The 18,707-nt window shown below is 43.4% G+C and overlaps 1 protein-coding gene across 1 annotated transcript in view; it reads left to right on the forward strand.

Moving 5' to 3' along the window:
- Positions 1–4,436: 4,436 nt before the first annotated feature.
- Positions 4,437–18,707, forward strand: part of CMTR1 (cap methyltransferase 1) — a 48,398-nt gene continuing 34,127 nt past the window's right edge. Inside the window, exons 1-4 of the mRNA XM_003818884.5 lie at positions 4,437–4,701; positions 6,948–7,086; positions 15,330–15,481; positions 17,605–17,763. Coding sequence (XP_003818932.3) covers positions 6,954–7,086; positions 15,330–15,481; positions 17,605–17,763 — 444 coding nt within the window. The 5' untranslated portion in view covers positions 4,437–4,701; positions 6,948–6,953. The remainder of the gene's footprint in view (positions 4,702–6,947; positions 7,087–15,329; positions 15,482–17,604; positions 17,764–18,707) is intronic.

Here is an 18,707-nt window from a genome sequence, read left to right on the forward strand (position 1 = left end):
CATGTCTTGAGCTCCCAACCTCAGGTAATCCACCTGCCTTGGCCTCCCAAAGTGCTGGGATTACAGGCATGAGCCACTGTGCCTGGCCTGTCAGAGTTTTAAACATGAGTGAGTCCATTTTGATTCTGACAACTTTCTCTGGCTGTTTTTAAGATAGTTTATTTGGCTTTAGTTTCCAGCAGTTTGGTTATGATGCATTTGGGAGTGGATTTCTTTGGGCATTTACTGTTTGGGAAATTCTGAGCTTTTTGAGTCTGTAAATTCATGCCTTTTGCCATTGTTTGGAAGTGTTTAACCATTATTTCTTCAAATATTTTTTAGCACCAAATATTTTTTTCTACCTCCTTTTCTTTGTAGGGACTCTGATGACATAAGTATTGGATCGTTTGGTATTGTTCCCTGGGTCCCTGAGGCTGTATTCACTTTTTTTTCCCATTTGTTTTTCACGTTTGATACTTTTCATTGATCTATCTTCAAGTTTAGTGGCTTCCTCCACCCCCATCATCATCATTCTGCTATTGAACCTATCTAGTGAAATTTTTGTTTTTGTTACTGTACTTTTTAATTCTAAAATTTCCATTCGGTTCTTTCTGCAGAAACTCACTATCTTTCTATTCATTTTTTAAGAGTCTTACTCCTGTGTTTTACGTTATGGTTATAATGGCTATTCTTTAAATTATGGTAAAAAACACAACATAAAATTTACCATCTTAACCATTTTTAAGTGTTGTTGAAAGAAAAACTTTACATAAATAAAGTTTAGCAGAGATTATTTGAGAAAAGAATCAATTCATGAATTGGGAAGCCTCCCAAACCAGTAAAGTTTCAGAGAGCTTTACCTACCAATGGAGGCATGCAGTATTTATAGATAGAAAAAGGAAGTGACATACAAAAATAATCTGATTGGTTACAGTTTGGCATTTGCCTTATTTGGACATGTTTTGGCAGTTTGCATCCCCATGACTGACTGAAAGTTTACCTGCTATGATTAGCCCAGACTCAGATACTTGTTACAAGAATATACTCTCGGGAGGCCAAGGCAGGTGGATCACGAAGTCAGGAGTTCAAGACCAGCCTGGCCAATATGGTAAAACCCAGTCTCTACTAAAAATACATAAATTAGCCAGGCGTGGTGGCATGTGCCTATAGTCCCAGCTACTTGGGAGGCTGAGGCAGGAGAATTGCTTGAACCTGGGAGGTGGAGGTTGCAGTGAACTGAGATTGTGCCACTGCACTCCGGCCTGGATGACAGATCAAGACTCTGTCTCAAAAAAAAAAAAAAAAAAAAAAAAAAAGAATATACTCTCAAGTTAGGTTACAGTTTGTTTACATATTATTAGATTATGTTATGTATGGAGGCAGATTTAAGCCAAATGTAATTTAACAGTGTACAGTTCAGCAGTGTTAACTATATTCGCATTGTTGTGCAAAATATGTGCATTTTCGGTTGCCTTTTAGTACAAGTTGGGAGAAAACGAAGGGGAAAAAAATTGGGAAACTCACTCTTGATTTGACAGTTCTTTGACTTCTGGTTTCCTTTCTCCATATTCCTGCCATTTACTTTATACTTTACCATTTACTTTTCAGAATCCTCAGATAGTTGTTCCATGCATTCTGTCTAAGGTTTTAAATTACATTCAGTGGGAGAAACAGAACGAAATGTGCTGTTTCCATTTTGACAGGAATTGGAAATTTCTGTTTTTCTTTTTATTCTTGGGTATTTTATATATATATGTGTGTGTGTATATATATATAAGAGATAAGTCATTTGTCAGATATATGTATTGTGAATCTTTTCCTCTCATTCTGTGGTTTGATTATTCAATGTCTTAATGGTGTCTTTTGTTGAGTAGAAGCCTTTTATTTTGATGAACTCCATTTTATCATTATTTTTCTTTCGATTAATGCTCCCTGGGTCCCATGTAAAAAAAAATCTTTGTCTACCCTAAGTCTGCAAAAATATTTTCCTATGTTTTCTGTTAAAAGCTTTATCATTTTAGATTTTATGCTTAGGTCTATGATGTATCTTAATTTGCATTTGGCATAAAGTAAGAATCAAAGTGGGCCGAGCACATTGGCTCACGCCTGTAATCCCAGTCCTTTGGGAGGCTGAGGTGGGCGGATCACGAGGTCAGGAGATCAAGACCATCCTGGCTAACACGGTGAAACCCCATCTCTATTAAAAATACAAAAAATTAGCCGGGCGTGGTGGCGGGCGCCTGTAGTCCCAGCTACTCGGGAGGCTGAGGCAGGAGAATGGCGTGAACCTGGAGGTGGTGCTTGCAGTGAGCGGAGATTGTGCCACTGCACTCCAGCCTGGGTGACAGAGCAAGACTCCGTCTCAAAAAAAAAAAAAAAAAAGATTCAAAGTTCGTGTTTCCCTATATATTTATCTGTTTTTTCCAGCACTATTCATTGGGTATACTCATATACATTAAAAAATAAAATTTAACTTTAACTTGACTATATTTTGAATGCATTCTCTCATTATTTAATGCTTTACATAAAAATTAAATCATTAAATTTGCTAAATGTTAACTTTTTCAGTATAACTCATTTCCTATACCTTATTTTATACCCTTCAAATTATTATTTTGAGAATGGGTCCATAAGCTCTACAAGATTACCAAAAGTGTTCATGTCATAATGCATGTTAAGAAGCCTCAGTGAGGTGGAAAGAAGGACACTAAGCTTTAGAACATAGAGAACTAGGTAAATACCTGTTTGCTGCTTCCTAGCTCTGTAATCTTGAACATATCACTCAACCTTCATTCATATTCCACACTTGCACAGATTCAGTAAATATCTATTGAGCACTGACCACCAGCCTCTGTTAAATCTTGTGAATTTAATACAGACAGACAATCTTTCCTGTACAGAGTTTACAGCTGAGTTGGGGAGGCAGATGAGTCCACAGGCCATTATACAACACCGTGGTAAGTGCTTTGATAGTGGAAGGACAGAGTGCTTTACGAGCTCAGAGGTGGGTCTCCCAACCTAGATTTGTGACATCAGGAAATATTTCGAGATAGGGACACTAAAGTGACTCCTGAGGGATAAATGGACATTAGCCCAGCAAAGAGGAGAAGCATGATCCAGGCAGGGGGCTGAACTCTTAAGAGACATGGCATGTTTTGTTTTGTTGTGTTCTGTTTTTGAGATGGAGTCTGGCTCTGTCGCCCAGGCTGGAGTGCAGTGGTGCAATCTCTGCTCACTGCAACCTCTGCTTCCCAGGTTCAAGCGATTTTCCTGACTTACCCTACTGAGTAGCTGGGACTATAGGTGCGCACCACCACACCCAGCTACTTTTTTTGTATCTTCAGTAGAGACGGGATTTCACCATGTTGGCCAGGCTGGTCTCGAACTCCTGACCTCAGGTGATCCATCCGCCTCAGCCTCCCCACGTGCTGGGATTACAGGTGCGAGCCACCGCGCCCGGCGGAGACACGGCATATTTGATAAACTGAGAAGAGTCAGCATGGGGAGAACTAAGGGATAGCAGTACAAGGCATACCTGAAGAAGGGGTCATGCTGGAGGGTCTCAGAGCCATTTTAAGGACATTAGCTTTATTCTAAGAGCAATGGGACATCATTGATGGATTTTAATCATTGTTGGGTTGTGACAGGATCAGGTTTAATTAATCAATTTTAAATTCCCTTCTTTTCACAGGTGTTGAAAATTATAAAAATCACTTTGGTTTTGTGAAGAACGCATTAGAGGGATCACAACTGGAGACAGTCACGGGAGTTTGGAGTTACTGGAGAAATTCTGCCGAGACGGGGTAAGTGCATGAATTGTGGCAATGGGGATGGGGGTGAATGGATGGATTTGAAAGACAATTAGGAGGTAAGCGCAATTAAGTGTATGAGAAACTTTGGGGTATGAAGAAGAGGGAGATTCCTCAGATTTCTAGCTGGACCAACAGGATGGATGGCAGCGCCCTTCACCAGGAAAAAAGTGAGCTGATGGAAGAACATAAGGTGAAATTTGAATTCATGGGGTTTGAGGTGACTAAGTGAGGATGTCCAACAGACGTTTGGCCATATTGGCCTGAAAATCAGAAGAGAGGTTTGAGATGGAGAGCCAACTGTGCCCATATGGTAAGATGCTACAGGCGGCATTCCTTCTTTCCTCCCGTCCTTCGTTCAAAATCTGTTGAGATGTCCCATAGGCTGGATGTTGGGGATACAGCAGGGAACAAGAACACTGCGTTCGCTCAACCAGTTTACCATCTACCTCTCTGAACTTGTTCTTAGTCTGTAAAATGAAGATAATGATAAGATTAAGTAAGATGAGGTCGTGTGAGGGCACCTAGCACTTACAATTTTTGTATTGGTTTCTCTTCCTCAGAGCCAAAGGAGGAGATAGTTACTTTTGCTTTTGCAGCCTTTTCCGGGCGGCTTTTCCGCGCAGGCGCCCCTGGACCTCCCAGGTTGAGAGGTGGAGCGGGCCAGAACCTCAGCTGCCTTTCCCGGGGCCGGGACCCGGCCGGGGGAGGACCGAGGCGCGGCGCTGTCCGTGACGTCATCAGGCTGCGCTGCCCGCAGTACTGGACCCGAGCGCGACGGTGCGGCTGGCGGACCTGGGCTGGCTTGTGGGGAAACGAAACTGAGGGAGGAGGCGGCGGCTCTGGCAGCGGCGGCGACAGTGTCGGCCTGACCCCCCCTCCGCTCCCCGGCAGCTCGCTCTCTCCCCTCAGCGTGAGTGCCGACGCGCGGCCCGGGGGGAGCAAGCGGGCGGGCGCGCGGGCTCAGCATCCTTCTCCCCTCCACCGCCGCCTGGGCCCCCCGCCCGCGGTCATGGGTCTCCTCGCCTTCTGGCCCCTTATGTCTTCCCTCCTCCTCCCACCCCCAACGCCGGCTCCCTGGAGCCCGAGCTGCCGCTGACACATGTCTCTGCGCACACATTCACACGCTCATGTTATCTTCAAATGAAGGGACTGGCCGGGAGACATGGGAGCTTATCTCTTCTCTCTGTGATTAGGGGTGGCAGTGCCAAACCGAGGCCCAGGGAGAGAAGACTGCAGAGGGGATTTGAACCCCTTCTGTGCGGAAGCAGCAGGTAGAACCAGGCCGCTTGCCTTCCGCTTAGAAGTTCCCTGCCAGAGCATTCTGCTGGCATGTGTGGGTCACTTGAGCAGGGCACTGGTTAGCTGTGTGGCCTTCACCTCTGTGGCCGCAGTCTTTTCCCGTGGAAGATGATAGGGTTGGATGAGATGATTTGGAAGGCCCAAATCTAAGGTGATGTGGTTTGGGGAGGAGCATCCGCCTCTCCTGCCTTTCACACAACTGTTCAACAGTCCGCTTTGAGTTTGCTGTACTTCCAGTCTCCCCCCGAGTCACTTAAGAATTAAAAGCTTTTAGCGCTTGCAATGGCTAGAAGCAAGCTCTGTGATGAGCCTTCCTTTAGCTCACCCTGGGGGCCTTTTGGGGGTATTTAAGACTACGGCTTAAAGTGAAATGTGGCTTAGCTTGGTCTTGCTTTCTGTTTGCTCAGTGTCTCCGGTTCTTCCCTGGGACAGCCCCTGCCTGTATCTAGTAAGAGGCTGCTTTCTCAGGAAGGTGGCGGTTGTGCATTGGGTTGATTGGCTCTTCCTTGAGTTGGAGAGAACTGAAACATGTGATCCAGGGTTTTACGAGGTTGGGAGCATCAGTGACACTTTTGGGTTTCAATACTTTCTTGCTGTACCTCGCCTTCCCTAAGGATTGTTTCCCAGCTTGTCGCCCACCCTGTATTGAGTCCTCTTTTCTGAGTTCTCTACAGCCAATCAGTTGTGTGTAAGCCACACTGTATTCACTACTTCTTTTGCTTGCTCTTTAACTTGATAATTCGTTAAGATTTCAGGGTTTCATAATCACTTCATTCCATCTTATTTTTTTCTCGTGCTTATCTCTCATGTACCTAACCATGGGGATGGATGATTGATGGTGGCATGGTGCCTGTTTCTTTCTTTTTTTTTTTTTTTGAGACGGAGTCTTGCTCTGTCGCCCAGGGTGGAGTGCAGTGGTGTGATCTCGGCTCACTGCAACCTCCGCCTCAGCAATTCAAGCGGTTCTCCTGAGTAGCTGGGACTACAGGCATGTGCCACCACCCGGCTAATTTTTGTGTTTTTTTTACTAGAGATGGGGTTTCACCATGTTGGCCAGGCTGGTCTTGAACTCCTGACCTCAGGTGATCCGCCCACCTCTTTCTCCCAAAGTGCTGGGATTACAGGCGTGAGCCACCGCGCCCAGCCGGTTTCCACTCTTTTTTGTGGAGGTGGATTTCTGTCCTTAAAATTGTTGTTTTCGTAACTGAGTTCTGTGGTATAGCTACCTCCAGTCCCAATAACTTTCCCGCTCTTGTGTTTCCTTGGTCTTAAGTCATTCACTGCTTCCATTCCCTACTCTGCTTAAAAACTTTCCCAATTCTTTCATGTTTTCAAACATTATGAAGTAAACCAAAACCAGTATTTTTATGATATTATGTAATTTCTTAATTGCTTTGGTAAAATAATGCCGATGAAACAGTCATTCTGGGATGGTCCCTTCACCTTGGGAATATTGGTTAATATTTATTAGGTTTTATAGTTCATTTTCAGTGTACATTGTCATGCATGGCCAATATTGCATCAAAAGTGTAGAATAACTACAGGTACCAAGGCTTTTTCCCCCAGTGGCTTGTGGAGTTGATCCATGACTTTCTGTTATCTGACACCAGTGGCCCAGGGCTCTCTCAGTCTGTGAGCACCACATTTTCCAGTAAAACAGCTATTATTGAAAACCAACACTTGTCTAGCATCCTTCCTAGACCTCATTCTGAGGAAGAGGCTATTCAAGTGCTGGCACTGGAAGATGTGTAGAGTTGCCAAATCTCATCCCATTGATGATTTACACTTTGGAATCCCTGCTGTGATCCCAGTGGCTGTGACCCAAGGGCAGCTGACTGACTGGATTTATGGTTACAGTTAACGATGAAGAGGAGAACTGACCCAGAATGCACTGCCCCCATCAAGAAACAGAAAAAAAGAGTTGCAGAGCTTGCCCTGAGCCTCAGCTCCACGTCCGATGATGAACCTCCCTCCTCTGTCAGTCATGGAGCAAAAGGTACGTGTGCTTGTGTGGTCTGAGGCCACTGGCCATCTGGTTATTTGAACACACAGTGTCTAATCTAGGTGGAGCAGACTATAGTCCACTGCCCCTTGGTCCCTTGAGGAAAATTAGGAATACTCTACAGAGAGATGTTGGCTATAGACTCTTTTCCCTTCTGCCATTCTCCTACTAAGAGTGGGGAAACTTGTTTTAAATAAAAAATGGTAATTTTTCTAGAAGTTGCTTTCTGTTGGTTGTCCTTCAGTAGGTGGCACTCTTGCTGCCTTAAACCAGTTAGAAGTAGTGGTGAGCATTGAGTGCTGTGTGCCCTTAATAGCTGTTAATTATCCTGGGGCTCTTTTGTAAGGGAGGGCCTCTTTGCTGCGGCCATCGAGCCTAATTTTCATTTTTTTTGCATGCATACCGTTTTCTCAATTCCTTCAGCGGTTGTGGTCAGAAATATCCAACTACTGGAGCATTGCTGTGTTCACTGTTTGCATTAAGCGTCGAAGATTTCACTAATCTGGTTGAAACTAGCATTTTGCTTTGCCTGTCTTTTAGGGTTATTCACAGTTTCCATAGATGCTTTCTGAGGAATGGTAAAATGTCTGGGAGCTTGCCTCAAATACCTCAAGGTAAATTTGCATTTACCTTGACTTGCCAGCTGTATTAGTTTCTTAGGGCTACTGTAACAAATTACTACAAACTGGGTGACCCAAAACAACAGACATTTATTCTCTCACAGCTCTGGAGGCTAGTAGTCCAAAATCAAAGTGTTGGTGGGGCCATGTTCCCTCAAAGGCTCTTGGGAAGACCTTCCTTAGCACTTCTAGCTTCTGCTGGCTGCTAGCATTCCTTGGTGTTCCTTGGCTTGTGGTAGCATAACTCCAATCTCTGCCTCTACCTTTCCTCTGTGTGTGTCTGTATCCAAATTTCCCTCTTCTTATAAGGACATCGGTCATTGGATAGGGCCCACTGTAATCTAGTATTACATTTGATGTAATCTGGAAAGACCCTATTTCCAAATTAGGTCACATTTACAGGCTTTGGGGAGGATACCATATTCAACCCAGCACACCAGCAGGCTTGCATATTGGATCCTCTGTTGGATCACTGGGAAACTGGAATGAAATTTCATAACAGATTGGTGACTGAAAGGGTGTGAAGCACCCTTTGAAGGTAGTAGGAAATACAGTTTATTCACAAGTGATAAGCTTATTGAAGGGCAGTTACTCATCAGCTGCTACTGAGAAGCTGGTCCAGAGAGAAGCTTGACAGGTGGTACAGCGAATGGAGCATCGGTGTCGCTGTAGTCCAGGCTAGATAAGAGAGTCAGTTGCAGCTTTGTATGTGGAGGTGTTCACGCCTTTAAAGCAAGCTTGTCCAACTTGCGGCCCAGGATTGCTTTGAATGGGACCCAACATAAATTTGTAAACTTTCTTAAAACATTATGAGATTTTTGGGGGATTTTTTTTTTTTTTTTTTTAAAGCTCATCAGCTGGCCAGGCGCGGTGGCTCACAGTTGTAATCCCGGCACTTTGGGAGGCTAAGGTGGGCGGATCACGAGGTCAGGAGATCGAGACCATCCTGGCTAACACAGTGAAACCCCATCTCTACTAAAAAACAGAAAAAAGTAGCCGGGCGTGGTGGCAGGTGCCTGTACTCCCAGCTACTCGGGAGGCTGAGGCAGGAGAATGGCGTGAACCCGGGAGGCAGAGCTTGCAGTGAGCCGAGATTGTGCCACTGCACTACACGGAGCAAGAGTCCGTCTCAAAAAAAAAAAAAAAAAAAAGCTCATCAGCTGTTGTTAGTGTATTTTATGTGTGGCCCAAGACAATTCTTCCAGTGTGGCCCAAGGACGCCAAAAGATTGGACACCTCTGCTTTAAAGTCACAGTAGATTCCAGGGTAGGTAGGAATTGAAGTTCCTGAGTAGGAAGGCAAAAACTTACTGCACGCGATGGTTCTGGAGATTCTTGAGGAAAGGGAATTTTACCTCTCACCTGGAATTTGAGCAGCTTGGTGAAGATACAATCTCCTTGGGTAGGGGTATTGGGAGAGATGGCCTGTAAGGGAAAAAGAGAGAGTATGTCTGGGGAACAAGTGATATCTGGTTCTAAGTGGATCTTGGGGGACATTTGCTCTCAAGTAACATCTCTTTGAAGTAAGGAAAGGACAAGTCCCAGGTAAAAGAAGGTAAGTGTATAAGGGTAAGGATCCTTCAAGGAAACCGTTCTGATTTAAATTTCAAGCTTTTGTGACTGAATTGAGATTACTCTTCCCCCTTCTCTGGAAGTGGTACTATATGACTCAGTCAGGATTGACTATTGCTGTTGTGTGTGTAGAATGGAAATCCAGGCTGGGCATGGTGGCTTATGCCTGTAATTCTAATACTTTCGGAGGTCGAGGTGGGCGGATTGCTTGAGCCCAGGAGTTTGAGACCAGCCTGGGGAACATGGTGAAAACCCACCTCTGCAAAAAATACAGATATTAGCTGGGCATGGTGGCATGCACCTGTAGACCCAGCTACTCGGGAGACTGAGGTGGGAGGATCACTTGAGCCTAGGAGGTAGAGGTTGCACTGAGCCAAGATTATGCCACTGCACTCCAGCCTGGGCATCAGAGCAAGACCCTATCTCAAAAAGAAAAAAAAAGAATGGAAATCCAGAGGTGTCCAGTTCCTTGTATGTGTCTGGCAAGAGGCCACTTGGTCCTTTCATTTGCAGAAAATGAGATGGGAGGCAGAGGCAAACCAACATTTCTAGATTTCCCTAGGTTAATTTATTTTAGGAAGGGGCAGCTCTGCATTGACACAGAAACTGAGGGCAGTATCTTTATCAGCAAGACTGCTCCCTGTGCCTTCTTTCCCACCATGCCTAGCCTGGAGCAAAAGCTCAGTAAATAGTTACTGAATAGAACTGATAAAACGCAACAATAGTATCTTTTCCAAGAAGCTTAAAATGCGTCACAGTTTTCATTTTGCCTGTCTCCTCCAGTCTGCAGAAGATCATTTCATTAAGTACTTAGCATTTATATCACCTATGTTCTGTATCTAATTCTCTTAGGTGTTCCCCGGACAGTATACCCTGGTGGTTTGCTGTCTACATATCCCCTGAAATGTATATGCAGCTTTCCTATTCAAATCATTCTATTAAAGCAGAGGTGTTTCCATTTACTGCAGCCACTTCTACCTGAACATAATGTTCAGGTAGATGATTGAAAAATGCTCTTTAGGGAGGACAATTAGAAAAACAAAACAGTAGTTACTATTTCTGTCTGTGTGGACCTTATTTTTTCCTCCTCTGCTAAATCAATGTAATGACTCATTATTAGAGCTATTTAGTTTAATCAGTGTGTTTATTTTACATTATTCACATGGTAGCTGCATTGCCAGGTCAAAGACTGACGTCTGGCCAGAGTAAAGAAGAAAAGGGATGTTGTTGTAATGGCCACTGTTGCATCGTGATCTTTTGAGTATTTTCAAAGGAGTTTGAAGGTATTTTCAAGTGTAAATACATTCTTACAAATTTGCCGTGAAATAACTTTTTGAAGTAAGGAGAGGCAGATGAGGTCATTTTGTTCTTTTTGGTTGTTTTTCACGGGAAAACTATGGTCTAGACCCTAAGAAAATTCCTTCTCTCCTTAGCTGTGCATCTAGTGTAGGCTCCTAGCCCTGCTGCAGCCAGTTGCTTTGGAAGTTGCCAGGCTCCTTCACCAGTATCACATTAAAGGCGCCTTCCTCTCCACCAGGTTTAATTCTTTCCTAAATAGGCTATTTGCCCTGAAACACCATCGCTTTCCTGTCAGCCCAGATTCATGACCTTAATCAAAAGCTTCCTTTATCGGTATCTGTTTAAATTGCTCTAACAAGTTACCATTTGTCTGGCATGAAGGAGAAATTGAGTCTTTAAGTAGGAATGAGTTTATTTCACCACAGTTGTTAAGCAGGATGTGATGTTTATTAAAATTCATAATTTATTTTTCTGTATCTGTGTGCTGCCCACCTTGGCCATTAGCGGTTGGAGCTGCCCCTCTTTGTTGTCACTGTCATTTTTTAAACATAGTATATGTATTCTTTTTCTTTTTTTAGTGACAGGGTTTCACTATGTTGCCCACACTGGCCATGAACTCTTGAGCTCAGGTGATCTTCCTACCTCAGCCTCCCAAGTAGCTGGTGGGACTACAGGCACATGCCACTGTGCCCAGCTTGTCACTGCCAATTTTAATCTTGGCATGTTTGTCCCATTGCTGTATTGCCATGTGAAAAATTTTGCCAACAGCCAGGAGACCTCTGTTTCCTCTGTAAAGTTGAATCTTTCTTCCTTGTAATGACTTAATAGTGATTTCTATCAAGTGGAGAAGAAATCTTAAAACCGTACATACTGTTTTGGGCTCTCTGGTAGGTTTTAGGAGGGGAGCTCCCCAGGAGGTAAATGGGAATGCCATCCAGCTTTGGCAAATTCTTATTGAAACTAATGAGTTTAACAGACTGACCTTATTACTCCTATTAATTTACAACCTCATTACAAAATTATCTGCTCAATGTTTGCTAAATTCTTTATCGGTCTTGAGAAGCTAAGCCTCCTGTTTAGTTCCTGCTGCAGCCGTGACAATTGTCTCCCTTTCATATGAAAAGAGTAGCCTCAAAGGCCCCTGAGTAAGAATAAGTAGTGGCTGTGGCAGTCTGTGGGCATCAGGAATAATCTAGGGAACTTTGGCTTAAAGCATGTCAAGCTAAGAAGTGGTCTCCTATACCACGTGAATAAAAGAAAAAAATAAGACTTATTTGCTTATCTAGCACACTTCTTGATCTTACAAGGAATTGCCTAGTAGGGTGATATTTTACTCCCATTAACCTCACTCTTAGAACCTGGAAAGGATAATGTACATTAGGTAACACCTTGGGAGGAAGAGTAGGAGGGAAAAATCTTTGTGCCAAAGTCTGGTACTGGAATTTTACACCAGAGTCACCACTGATTTGCTTAGTGAGCCTTCCACTCAAATTTGGTTCTCCCTGTCATTTTTGCCCAGAGATATTCTGAAGACAGAAGGAAACAAAAGATCTCTCTTTGAGATCTTAGGGTGGCAGGAACCCTGTGTGCCCAGGAATGTTATTTGTACTATCTCCGTGCTCATTGTTGGGCCCTCAGGCAAATCTAACAGCCTGGCAACTCTTTAGAGCTGGAGCAAGGGCATACCCTCCTTTGAGAAGGATACCGGGTTTTCAGACTTTTTCATAGGTAGACCTATGAATGTCCAGATTGCTGGTGAAAGGAGTAGCAACTGATTTAGCATTGTAGCTTGTGATTAGTCAGGGCCCTGGATCCCTGGGCTGCCCAAGAGGAACTTTAGGGCTGTGCTTAGGGAGCTGCCCACATTCCTGATACCACCTGTTTCTGTATTAAGTAGTACAGGTTGAAGGCATGAAAGCAACTGAGTGAAGAGAATCCATACCTTTGGAAGTGCAGTTCTTTAGCATGTGGGCACTCTGTTGCAGAGTGCATCTCTCTCCTCTGCATGGGAGAATAGATTAGAGGCCCTAGAACAGTCTTGAGCCATTTAGAAGGCCTTTCCCCTCAGATTTGCTGCTCTTGGAAGATTTCTCTGGAAAGGAACCAACCTCTTCCCAAGGCTTGGAGTGCTAATCTATTTATTTATAGCTTTTTTTACCCTAATTTTCTTTTTCTTTTTTTTTGAGACAGAGTTTAGCTCTTGTTGCCCAGGCTGGAGTGCAATGGCTCGATCTCGGCTCACCGCAATCTCCACCTCCTGGGTTCAAGTGAATCTCCTACCTCAGCCTCCCGAGTAGCTGAGATTACAGGCATGTGCCACCACGCCTGGCTAATTTTGTATTTTTAGTAGAGACAGGGTTTCTCCATTTGGGTCAGGCTGGTCTTGAACTCCTGACCTCAGGTGATCCACCCGCCTCGGCCTCCCAAATGTTGGGATTACAGGCGTGAGCTACCGTGCCTGGACCTTGATTTTCAAACTAATACATTCTTGTGTCTCACAAATGCAGAAAATGCAGGAAAATGCAAAACAAAAGAAATATCAGTTCACCTCTCAGTTTCCATGGTTACTCATTCTTAGTGGTCTGGGTTTTCTGAGTGGCACACTCTGGCACTCTGTGACGTTTGCCAGATTGGTTCATGTAAGCAAGTCAACTCGATTAAGAGAATTGGACAGCCACCATAAAGGGAAGGGCAGATTTTGTGCCTCTCATACAGGGACATTCTCAACCAAAATTTATCCTTGCTACCTTATTAGAAGCCAGAATTTTGGTTTTAAGTTTATTCTTTCACACATGTTCACCTGTCTTTTCTTTCTTTTGTAAAATGTTGTATCCTTGAAAATGCATATTAACCTTATCTATTAGATTTTTAAGCTCTCTAAGGGTTGTTACTTTTGCACAGTACCCCATTATATGTAGCATGATCTTTTATAGAATAGGTGCTGAACCAGTATAGTAGTCTGATCTTTTCAACAGTATCAGTGTTCTGAACTATGACAGATGTCCTAATTCAACCTACTGGTGGGGAAGCTAAATCATAGCCCAGGAGGGCTCCGTTCTCTGTTAAGATATAGAGATCCCATTCTCATCCTTAAACTTCTGAGGCCTGAGCAGCTTGCACTATTTGTAAGAGGAAATGTCTTAAGGAGTCATATACTCTGTAGGTCCTTAGGAAAGTGATACTTGGCTGACACATCTTTACATTTACTACAGTAATCATTTAATTTCTATTAAATGGAAAGCCTCAGTCCAGGTGTTGGGTACAGACTGTGACATAGTTCCTGCCCTCCAGGAGTGACCCTGTCCAGTGGGGACAGCAAGTGGCAAACAATAACTGGCTCTAAGGCAATGTGATGAGTGCTGTGCCAATGACACTGGTGTTACTGGAGCACAGTGGAAGGGATAATCAGTTAGGCCTGGAGTGCTGGGGAAAGCTTTGTTCTTCTTGAATGTCAACCCTTAGCAGGTTTTGGTTCTGGTAGGGAAATGGATGGATCACTTAAGATTGGCTTCAGAATTATAATGTATTCTTCAAGTTAGAAATACCTGAATAGTGACCACCTCGGGTCTATTAAAAAATGTTTTACACACCGCCGTCTGTGACTTTCCTTCAGTACTTCTCACAAGCAGCCAAGTTTTGAATCAACACCCTTTCTGAGTGGTGTCCCTTCTTCTTCAAAGGAATTATGCCACATTGCTAAGTCAGTATTTTCGTATTTATTTTAAATTTTAATAGATAATATATTCACATGGTTCATAAGTCAAAAAATATAAAAAGATAGCCAGTGTAAACTTTCGTGGTATAAAAATGTAAATCAAGTTTCACTTTCGCTTTCACTAGTTCCAAGTAATTGTTTTGGTATTCTGTCTCCAAATGCTAACCCCTGAATGTGTGAATAATCACTTTTATTGGTCTTCTTGTATATCGTTCCTTCCAAAAGCGCTTTTTGCAATTATAAGAAATAAAAATGTTAGCCTTATAATGGAATCGTTGAAAATGGAATCAGGCATCAGTGTTTGGATATTGATGTTCAAATAATAACCACCAGCAGCAGAAATAACAATCATATCTTCAGTAAATACACTTTATATTTGACAATGTACTTTCTTTTTTTTTTTTTGAGATGGAGTCTCACTCTTTTTGCCCAGACTGGCGTGCAGTGGCGCAATTTCGGCTCACTGCAACTTCTGCCTCCCGGGTTCAAGCAATTCTCCTGCCTCAGCCTCCCAAGTAGCTTGGATTACAGGCACGCACTACCACACCCAGCTAATTTTTGTATTTTTATTAGAGATAGGGTTTCACCATGTTGGCCAGGCTGATCTTAAACTCCTGACCTCAAGTGATCTGCCCACCTCAGCGTCCTCCTGGAGTACTGGGATTACGCGTGAGCCACCATGCCCAGCCAACAATGCATTTTCAAATACGTTATTTCATTTAATCTTTAAACAATCCTGTGAGGCAGGTATTACTATCTCAGTTTTATAGTGGAGGAAATTGAAAGGGTGGGGAAGGAAAACTGTTATTTTTGAGCTCCCATTGTGTCAAGTCCATTAGGAACTTTCAGTAGTGACTTGCCCAAGATTACCGAGCTAGTAAGAGGTAGAAAATAGATTTGACCTTGGGTCATTTAATGAACTTTATATGTGCATTGTGTATACTGAACAGTAGTTGAATAAATGAAACTTGGATGTCTGGAGGCTATTTTGTGCCATAAACCTACCTAAACATTTTCCTTTTTCTTTTTCAGCATCTACTACAAGCCTTAGTGGGTCTGATAGTGAGACTGAGGGGAAACAACACAGCTCTGACTCTTTTGACGATGCATTCAAAGCAGACTCTCTTGTGGAAGGAACTTCTTCTCGCTATTCCATGTATAATAGCGTCTCCCAGAAGCTTATGGTATGTCAGCGCTTGGGTTGGGTTTCTCAAGCCCCACCAGCAGAGTGAAAGAAGGGCAATTTGTATTTGTATGAAAAGAAGGAAAGTTTGGCCATAGGTTTTTCCTTTGCTTTTCAGCTACTGAAATTTAGCAGAGTGTGACCCACTTCTTGATAGAAGTATCTATCACATTTGTATCATCTATAGGCAGCAACTGCTTAGGCCTGTTTCTGCTGTTCTATCTGGACTGGATCACCTTTTCATATCCATAGTAATGAATTCTTATTACTAACATGTGTGAATATACTTCCCTAAACATGGATGTCTGTCAGTGGGTAAAGAAGCTTCATGCTGTGAATTTTTGCTCTAGTGAGTGGTGTCAAAAGAAATGACTAAAATCCTGTTCACTCCCAGATGCCTAAAATAAATGGAAGTATTCCATTTATTCTTTTTCTGAAAGAAGGCCCAATTATCTTTCCTAACTTTTATACCTAATTGATGTATCACAAGAAGAATGGTGACTAGGAAGACCTGCTCATATTCCTTAGTGTATGTGCAAACATTAGAGAGATCCAAGTTTACCTTCTGTCTTGCTTTAGAAACATTATAGTTGGGCCAGGCGCAGTGGCTCACGTCTGTAATCCCAGCACTTTGGGAGGCTGAGGCAGGTGGCTCACTTGAGGTCAGGAGTTCGAGACCAGCCTGGCCAACATGGTGAAACCCCGTCTCTACTAAAAATACAAAAAATTAGCCAGGCATGGTGGCAGGTGTCTGTAATCCCAGCTCCTCGGGAGGCTGAGTCAGGAGAATCGCTTGAACCTGAGAGGTGGAGCTTGCAGTGAGCTGAGATCACGCCACTGCACTCCAGCCTAATTAACAAAGTGAGACTCTGTCTCAAAAAATAAAAAAAAAGAAAGAAATATTATAGTTGACCCCTCCATTTTCTCTTAGATTCATTTAAGAATGAGAATTGTCACTGCTAAAGCCATAGGTCAGGATTCTAGTTCGCAGGCTACAAGATTTGGGGAAGTTAAAGATGGGAAGGCTTGTGACTCAGTCAGCCTGTTTGACCTGGGAGAAGTATTTGTGGCTACCATAGGAATTCCATCCAGCTCTTTAGCTGGTAATACCCCTTTCAGAGGGAATATAGACCCTCCAGGGAAATTTAGATCTTAGGATTGCAGTTTTTTTTTGTATTAGGCAGGAGTCTGTGGGGTTTGGGATTCAAGTCTCTAATCTTTGGGTATATACCTGGGCCCAGTAACTCTAAAGTTTAGTGAGAACTTACAGATAGTTGTGGCATTTAAAAAACTGTTTCTGTCCCAGAGTATTATAGTCCTCCCATACCTCACTTTTTTTTTTTTGAGATGGAGTCTTGCTCTGTCGCCCAGGCTGGAGTGCAGTGGTGTGATCTCGGTTCACTGCAAGCTTCACCTCCTGGGTTCATGCCATTGTCCTGCCTCAGCCTCCTGAGTAGCTGGGACTACAGGCGCCTGCCACCATGCCCAGCTAATTTTTTTGTATTTTTAGTAGAGACAGGATTTCACCGTGTTAGCCAGGATGGTCTCTATCTCCTGACCTCGTGATCCGCCCTTCTCGGCCTCCCAAAGTGCTGGGATTACAGGCTTGAGCCACCGCGCCCGGTCCCATACCTCACTTTTACATGAGGCAAGTTTTTAATCTCCTAAGTGGGCTCCTGCAAAGCCACTTATCCTTGCCTAGTAAGGCTGTTTGACTGGATAAGGGTAAGGTAGAAGTTACAGCTTGAAGCGGTTCCATTTTAAATTATGTTCTCTTTATCAAGTCTACTCTAGGTCTGTTTCTCACTTAATCAGACAAATTAGCAAATGTCCAATGAGAGATTCATGAAGTACTCTGGGTGCTTTTAATTAGGCTATGAGGTCCCTTCTCATTTATCCAATTTCTGGTTGCCCTAGACTTTAACCTCCAGAACAGGCAGCCACTGGGCCCACAGTTATACTGCAGTTATTTATTTATGCTGCTTTTCTTCATTAGGCTAAGACAAACTTTAGACTTTAATCATCTATTTTTCTTAGGATTTAGCACACTGTTTGGCATGTGATGGGGCTAAATAAATGTCTGTTGAACCTAATTAATTGTGCTCCATTACTTCTCTTTTTCAGGCCAAGATGGGCTTCAGGGAAGGTGAAGGATTGGGTAAATACAGCCAGGGTCGGAAGGACATCGTTGAGGCTTCCAGTCAGAAAGGTCGAAGAGGCTTGGGTCTGACACTCCGGGGCTTTGACCAGGAGCTGAACGTGGACTGGCGAGATGAGCCAGAGGTAAGTGTTAAAGTGAGGAGGAGATGGAAAAGCCACTTGTGTTTTTGGATGCATGGCTTTAAGAAGCCATATCAACAAACTAGAAATCTCCAGAGGCAGTATGAGCAAAGTGGAATTAGTTTTTTACGTGGAAAGTACTGGGGATATCCAGAATGGAAAACAGAAGGCTAGGGGAGATATGGTGGGATGTGGATTTCCTGTTGCATTATAGGACTGTCTAAGACCAATGGGTAGAAGATGCTTGAAAGGCAGAGTTTGGCTCCATAAAAACTTTAATAAATAGTTACAGCTCTCCACTAGTGGACTAGGATACCTTGTGAGGCAGTGTGCTCTCTGCTGAAAGTGTTCAGGCAGGCCAAGGGAGCACCCACTCTCTCACTGTGTGAGTAACTGGAGTAGGTGCCTTCTAAGAAGATCCTTGTACCTCCCCAGGTTTGTGCCATCCAGGTTCTAAATAGGTGCTTTTTTATGCCACATTGCTTTTCTACTGTGGGTTTAGTCTGCTTACTAGGGTACCAGTTTGTTTTCACCCTGAAGACCAAAGGAAACTCTCATTATCCCTTTTCATGGCACAGATAATGTGAGATTTTATTTTATTCATTTATTTATGTCCTATCTTATTCCGCAAAGGATCTGTAGTGGGTACAATAAAAACACCTAAAAATAACATTGAGATATTACCATTACAGAGTTGAAACTAGAGAAAATGGAACTCAAACATCTAGCTTTCTGCATAGTTGCTGTAGTTCAGCTTCAGATGTGGCTCTGAACTCTGGAAAATTGATATTTTATTTGTCTCCCTAATGTTCCAGTTCAGGAAAGAAGTCCCGTGAATCTGCATGTGATAAAAGCCTAATAAGTCTTCTGAGTAAGATTCTGACGAGTGAGGGGCTCATGGGTTCTGGGGCCGGTCTCGCTGTTGCCTTGTAGTTGTGGGCGTTGAG

Source organism: Pan paniscus, chromosome 5 (genome assembly GCF_029289425.2).
Source record: "Pan paniscus chromosome 5, NHGRI_mPanPan1-v2.0_pri, whole genome shotgun sequence".
In the NCBI taxonomy this organism is placed as follows: domain Eukaryota; kingdom Metazoa; phylum Chordata; class Mammalia; order Primates; family Hominidae; genus Pan; species Pan paniscus.